At 33.9% G+C, this 7,658-nt stretch overlaps 1 protein-coding gene across 1 annotated transcript; it reads right to left on the bottom strand.

Annotated features, from left to right (window-relative positions):
* Positions 1 to 552: 552 nt before the first annotated feature.
* Positions 553 to 3,545, bottom strand: LOC133334436 (cardioacceleratory peptide receptor). The gene is made up of 4 exons (XM_061542732.1): positions 3,382 to 3,545; positions 2,976 to 3,173; positions 987 to 1,545; positions 553 to 868 (listed from the first exon to the last, which is right to left on the bottom strand). Exons 1-4 carry the CDS (start codon positions 3,443 to 3,445, stop codon positions 634 to 636), a joined length of 1,056 nt encoding a protein of 351 aa, XP_061398716.1. The 5' UTR covers positions 3,446 to 3,545; the 3' UTR covers positions 553 to 633.
* Between the last annotated feature and the right edge of the window lie 4,113 nt (positions 3,546 to 7,658).

The raw sequence follows: 7,658 nt of genomic DNA, 5'->3' as shown, positions 1-7,658 counted from the left end.
ACGAGAACTTCTAAATGAATAATTTTTTCAACAGGAACTAGATGGGCGAGAGCATAACACACAAGGTTCTTTCGTTCCGGAAGGAACTAGTGTTCAGCTAAACTATTTCGCAAAAGGAACAATCGGAACTAGGTCCGGTGCTTTCGTTCATCTATTTCCTTTTGCTCCAGTCGTTACTTTTTGCTCTAGTTCATCTAGTTCCTGCACTGAGATCTTCTCATTCATGGCGCTAATTAACGACGTATATCAAAGTATGATGGAAATAAATTGAACTATGGAACTATATGCATGACCTAGTTCCTTTTACAAAGCGAACCACTTCAGGAACGATTTTAGTAATTTGGTATTTCATTTTCTTAGAGAAGACAATTGTGGCGGTTAAAGCCAAAATTCAGATATCTGAAGCCTTTTCATCTTATTCGCCCCCTAAATCATTATCTTGAGCCAAATGGTTCCTCTTCCTTTAAGGTATTACCACAGAAACAATTTTACTTATCCTTAACGAAAAACTTAAAATCTACAAAAACAAAAAGATCTCCATATCATTCCGATAACTTAAAGATATTCCATCGGAGTGAAGCGCGTCGAACGATACAAAATGACACTGGAACAACGCGCACAATGCTGCTGCTATCATACCTCTGACATGGCATTATGATGTAAAGAATTTGATTTGGGTCGTTCGCATATCACCACGCGGGTGGTACCCTTGTTCGAACGTCTCGAAACGGTCAACGAAGTGGTAAGGGTGCGCATGGAATCACAGCTGTTATGCAAACGGCGGCCAACGGTGTGGCAACGGTTTGTGGTGGAATTATGGCGATAGGATTTGCAGCAGCAGGTGAACCATTTGAAGGGAGGAAAGCGGCTGTAGAAAATAAGAGAAAAAAGGAAAAACAAAACGAAGAAAAGAAAATTTGCGATTAAATAACCACATTAATGCAATTTCATTGTGTTCGCCATTTTACTTATCTTTTTTTTCTTACCTTAATGTCCTAAATACCGTCGACGAAAAGAGACAATAAATCAATGGATTTGCGGCGGAATTGAGCGGTGCCAAACTTTGTATAAACGTTGCGATTGCGATATTTGTTTGTGTCTGCGGTATATGACCGAAAACCTGCAGCAAATCAAAGATAATGTACGGTGACCAGCAAACAATGAAAACGATGACAATGACGAATGTCATTTTAACCGTTTTCACCTTGGCCCGAGGTATAATGCCACGGCTACTCGCCCTCCGTGTTGTCGTTGTCGCCGAATTATTGCCAAATCCTGACCTTTCAGCTGGCACAAAGATGGAACCTTTAGCCCATATCGTCTTAACGATAATGGCATAACAGGCGGAGATGATAAGAGCAGGAAAGGCGAACAATGTTGCCGACACTAGGCCCATGTAAATTTGCCACGATAATGGTGAACCTAATTCTATCCAACATTGTGTTTGGCCTTGTACCAGTTTTTCTTCGTACAGCATCAAAATAGGGAGGGAAAATAAGGCAGAGACAATCCAGGCGGCAGCCACTAGATGGCGGGCTCGTTTCCCTAAAGAAGAAATAAAGGAAGAAAAATAACAACGATTGAGAAAAATAAATATTTTTTTAAGGCTATCGAAAGAATATTTTTAAGGACTATCCAAATACTTCGATTTTAATATAAATAAAGAATAAAGAATATATATAAAGAATATTTTTCCAAAGACTTCCCAAAGCGAGGATTTGTTAAAGAATATTTTTTCAATGACCTACAAGGTCTGGATTTATTAAAGAATAATTTTCAAGGGCCAACTGAGGCGTGGATTTCTTAAAGAATATTTTTCAAATGGCCTACACAAGGCGTGGATTTCTTAAAGAATATTTTTTCAAGGACCTTTCTTAAAGAATATTTTGTCAAGGACCTTTCTTAAAGAATATTTTTCAAGGGCCTACACAAGGCGTGGATTTCTTAAAGAATATTTTTTCAAGGACCTTTCTTAAAGAATATTTTGTCAAGGACCTTTCTTAAAGAATATTTTTTCAAGGACCTTTCTTAAAGAATATTTTTTCAAGGGCCTACACAAGGCGTGGATTTATTAAAGAATATTTTTTCAAGGACCTTTCTTAAAGATTATTTTTCAAGGGCCTACACAAGGCGTGAATTTCTTAAAGAATATTTTTCAAGGACCTTTCTTGAAGAATATTTTTTCAAAGACCTTTCTTAAACAATATTTTTTCAAGGACCTTTCTTAAAGATTATTTTTCAAGGGCCTACACAAGGCGTGAATTTCTTAAAGAATATTTTTTCAAGGACCTTTCTTGAAGAATATTTTTTCAAAGACCTTTCTTGAAGAATATTTTTTCAAGGACCTACACAAGGCGTGGACTTCTTAAAGAATATTTTTTCAAGGACCTACACAAGGCGTGGATTTCTTAAAGAATATTTTTGCAAGGACCTACACAATGCGTGGATTTCTTAAAGAATATTTTTTCAAGGACCTTTACAAGGCGTGGATATCTTTAAGAATATTTTTTCAAGGACCTACACAAGGCGCGGATTTCTTAAAGAATATATTTTCAAGGACCTACACAAGGCGCGGATTTCTTAAAGAATATTTTTTCAAGGACCTACACAAAGCGTGGATTTATTAAAGAATATTTTTTCAAGGACCTTTCTTAAAGATTATTTTTCAAGGGCCTACACAAGGCGTGAATTTCTTAAAGAATATTTTTCAAGGACCTTTCTTGAAGAATATTTTTTCAAAGACCTTTCTTAAACAATATTTTTTCAAGGACCTTTCTTAAAGATTGTTTTTCAAGGGCCTACACAAGGCGTGAATTTCTTAAAGAATATTTTTTCAAGGACCTTTCTTGAAGAATATTTTTTCAAAGACCTTTCTTGAAGAATATTTTTTCAAGGACCTACGCAAGGCGTGGATTTCTTAAAGAATATTTTTCAAGGACCTACGCAAGGCGTGGATTTATTATTTGTGTACTTACATGATTTAGAAAAATTCATCGGATGCGTTATGGCATCATATCTATCGATACTCATGGCCACCAGAACATAAGTGGAGGAGTACGTCACACACACCTGAGAGAAACGTATAATTTTGCAGGCAATATTTCCTGCACGCCAGGATATCGTAATGCGCCAGATAATATCGGTGAGGACATTCAGCAGACCCACACATAAGTCTGAAAAAAATTAAAAAAAAAAAAATTATTATAAGTAATAGGTCGAAAAATATAATATCAGGTATTTAATAAAGTTTTTATTTGACTTATTTTGAATTTTTACACAAAAACTAAACATTTTTTTCTTAAATTCAATTTCAAATTAAATTTTAATAGAAATCAAAAACATGATTTTTTTTAATTTTTTGTTTTTTCAAACTTGACTTACCTGCCAGTGCCAATTGTTTTATAAAATAGTTCATGCGTGACTTGCGATTTTTATTCATAAACATGACAAACAATACCGCCGAGTTGCCCAGGACAATGATGGTGAATAGAATCCATAGAACGGCAAATTGTTCTGTCTGCAAGAAAATAGAAAAAGAAAACAAAATGGGCATAAGAGAAAAAAAAATCACAAAAACAATAACAATTCATTCAAGTGTAAGAAATAGAATCAAAGAACAGCAGAGAAAATTGCTGAACGAATAACCAAAGCGTTGCCGTGGAACATTATCCAGACAAATGGAAAATAGAAAAGAAAAAATCTGCGATAGAAAATTAGTTCAATTGCATTTGTGGTACAAAACTATTTAAAGAAGAGTTTTTTTAAGAACAATCTATAGTACAATTGTCATTTGCATTTTTTATATAGGATTTAGTCGTCCTTGGAGGAATAAAAGAGGATATGGCCCTATATATATTATAATTTTTAAAAATTGAATGTCCCTTGAAAAATATTTTTTTTTAAATCCACGCCTTTGGATAGCCCTTGAAAAATATTTTTTTTTTAAATCCACGCCTTTGGATAGCCCTTGAAAAAATATTTTTTTTTAAATCCACGCCTTTGGATAGCCCTTGAAAAATATTTTTTTTAAATCCATGCCTTTGGATAGCCCTTGAAAAATATTTTTTTTAAATCCACGCCTTTGGATAGCCCTTGAAAAATATTTTTCAAAAAATCCACGCCTTTGGTTAGTCCTTTAAAAATATATTTTAAAAAATCCACGCCTTTGGATAGTCCTTGAAAAATATTTTTTTAAAAAAATCCACGCCTTTGGATAGTCCTTGAAAAATATTTTTTAAAAAATCCACGCCTTTGGTTAGTCCTTGAAAAATATTTTATATAAAATCCACGCCTTTGGATAGTTCTTGAAAAATATTTTATATAAAATCCACGCCTTTGGATAGTCCTTGAAAATATATATTTTTTTAAAAATCCACGCCTTTGGATAGTCCTTGAAAAATATTTTTTTTTAAATCCACGCCTTTGGATAGTCCTTGAAAAATATATTTTTTTAAAAATCCACGCCTTTGGACAGTCCTTGAAAAATATTTTTTTAAAAAATCCACGCCTTTCGATGGTCCTTGATAAATATTTTTTAAGAAATCCACGCCGTTGGATAGTCCTTGAAAAATATTTTTTAAAAAATCCACGCCTTTGGATAGTCCTTGAAAAATATTTTTTAAAAAATCTACGCCTTTGGATAGTCCTCGAAAAATATTTTTTTTGAAAAATCCATACATAGTCCTTGAATTTTTTTCTTAATTTTCTGCCTATTTTAATGAGTTTATGATTTAATTTTTTTCTTAAAAAAAAAATGAAATAAAAAGTATAATAGAATCGACACAAAAACCGAAACCCAATTACTTAAATTTAAACACGATAATAATTTATTTAAGAAAAACAGAACAATCCTCTATAAATCCTACCCTCAAAAGACTTTATCAAACCAAATCACAAAAAAGGTCAGGTGAAAATGTCATTTAGGGTTCGTTAAAAATTGACTGAACCTGACCCTTCGACCAACAACGATAATTTGACAGTCCAAGATGAATGCTAGCAATCTAGTCACGTTTGCTAAACAACATTGTTGTCCGCATCTAATGAGAAAAATACTTTTAAATCGACAGAAAATAAAAGATAGGCCGATTTAACAATGACCTTGTCACACAGTCTTTCTGTAAACGAAAGAAAAATATTTAATTTTATTGTGTCCCTTTTTGTTGGAAGAAAATAATATAAATGTGTGTGTGGTTAGATGTATGTAAGGGTATATGTGTTAAATTTAGTTTCCTTAATACAGACACACACACCAACAAATTTATTTCAATTTGGTCTAAAATTTTCTTAAATCCAATTCAAAGTTGTGCACATTTTCTGGTAGGATACAATGAATGATGGAGGGAAGAAGAGGGTAAAATATTTAATGCGGATGGATGGTACTTGAAAAATGTTCTTAAATAAATCCACGCCTTGTGTAGGTTCATGAAAAACCAGTAAGGAAAGTAGTAAAGTCGGACGGGGCCGACTATATGATACCCTTCACCACTATGGGTATACTTAAAAGGACTATTAACATGAAATTGGATGAAATAAAATATGTGATATTTATATAAATGTAAATCTACCTAGATCTATCTATAAAGTATGTAAATCGTCTTCAAACAAATATAAATAGGTCATCCGTTGGGCTATGTCTGTACATCCAGAAAAAAAACTACGTAATTCTATGCTCAATTTTGTACGTTGTGCAAAATATGATGTCAATCTGACTAACATGAGGAGTTTGATGGCCAATTTACTTGAAATCGGGCGAAAATATATATGGAAGCTCTATCCAAATATTAAGCGATTTCAAACAAACTTGTCACAGGATAGGTTATACTAATTTTAGAACGTTTTGTTCCTGTTGGTTCCTTGGTGCGTCAATTACTTAAAATCAATCTATAATAAGAGGGAGCTATATCTAAATCTGGACCGATTTTCACGAAACAAGGCAGACATCACTCTAGGCTCAATTAAGTACGTTATGTCAAATTTCGTGGAAATCGAAAGATATATAGCGATTTTGGTGCACCATTTACATGAAATCGGACGAAACTACATGTGGGAGCTATATAGAAATCTGGACCGATTTACTCGGAACTTGGCAGACATCACTCTAGGCTCAATTCAGTACGTTATGCCAAATTTCGTGCAAATCGAAAGACATATAGGGACTTTGGGGCACCATTTACATAAAATCGGACGAAACTATATATGGGAGCTATATCTAAATCAGGACCGATTTTCTCGAAACTTAGCAGACATCATTCTAGGCTCAATTAAGTACGTTATGTCAAATTTCGTGCAAATCGAAGGATATATAGGGACTTTGGTGCACCATTTACATGAAATCGGACGAAACTATATATGGGAGCTATATCTAAATCTGGACCGATTTTCTCAAAACTTGGCAGACATCATTCTAGGCTTAATTCAGTACGTTATGCCAAATTTCGTGCAAATCAAAAGATATATAGGGACTTTGGGGCACCATTTACATGAAATCGGACGAAACTATATATGGGAGCTATATCTAAATCTGGGCCGATTTTTACGAAACTTGGCATACATCGTTCTAGACCTAAATGATTAGGCTGTACTAAATTTCGTGCAAATCGAAAGATATATAGGGACCGTTTACATTAAATCGGTTAAATTAATATGGGAGCTATATCTAAATCTGAACCTATTTTTCCCAATTTCAATAGGGTTCGTCCTTGGCCCAAATAAGTGACCTATGTTAAATTTAATCCAATTCGGATTATAAATGCGACCTGTACTTTGTTTACAATTTTACATCGACAGACGGACGGACGGATGGACATGCATAAATCGACTCAGAAAGTGAGTCTATGCATATTCTCAAAAGGAACCATGTGTCTGTCTCGTTTCCTTGTGCCTGTTACAAACATATGCACAAAGACATAATACCCTGTACCACAGAGTGGTGAAGGGTATAAAAATCTTAAATAAATCCACGCTTTGTGTAGGTCCATGAAAAAAATTCTTTAATAAATCCATGCCTTGTGTAGGTCCATGAAAAAAAAATTCTTTAATTAATCCACGCCTTGTGTAGGTCCATGAAAAAAATCTTTAATAAATCAACGCCTTGTGTAGGTCCTTGAAAAAAAATTCTTTAATAAATACACGCCTTGTGTAGGTCCTTGAAAAAATATTCTTTACTAGCATATACCCGCTACTTCGGTAGCGAATATGGGATATATTTAAACATGTACTAACATATTATTTTATTTTCACAGAAAACTGCGTATGTCAGAAAACTAAGCAATCCACACATTAATATCGACCATAAATTAAATTTGAGTACCATTTAGTAGCATATTCCATGATTCGAGCACTACAGGTTCACCCAAATTCAATTTGTACCAAATTTAGCACACGTTATTTCCAAGAGTATCAACCTCAACCATCCAACAAAACTTCCTGCATACCCCGATCCTACACCCTCACAATGATTCCAAATTCAAATTTCAGTATTCCAAGTCTATGTTTCACCCACAATTTAAATTGTACCAAATTTAGTACACAATAGTACGAATTTCCAATACTTCCTACTTAATCCAAACCCACATCCCAACAGTTATCCTAAATTCAAGTTCCAGAATTCCAAATCTATCGGTTCATCCACAATTCAATTTGTACCAAATTTAGTACAC

The sequence above is a fragment of the Musca vetustissima genome, unplaced genomic scaffold (genome assembly GCF_032173495.1).
Source record: "Musca vetustissima isolate MV318-11 ecotype Yass unplaced genomic scaffold, APGP_CSIRO_Mvet_v1 utg61636, whole genome shotgun sequence".
In the NCBI taxonomy this organism is placed as follows: Eukaryota; Metazoa; Arthropoda; class Insecta; order Diptera; family Muscidae; genus Musca; species Musca vetustissima.
This window is presented reverse-complemented; position numbering and strand designations above follow the sequence as displayed.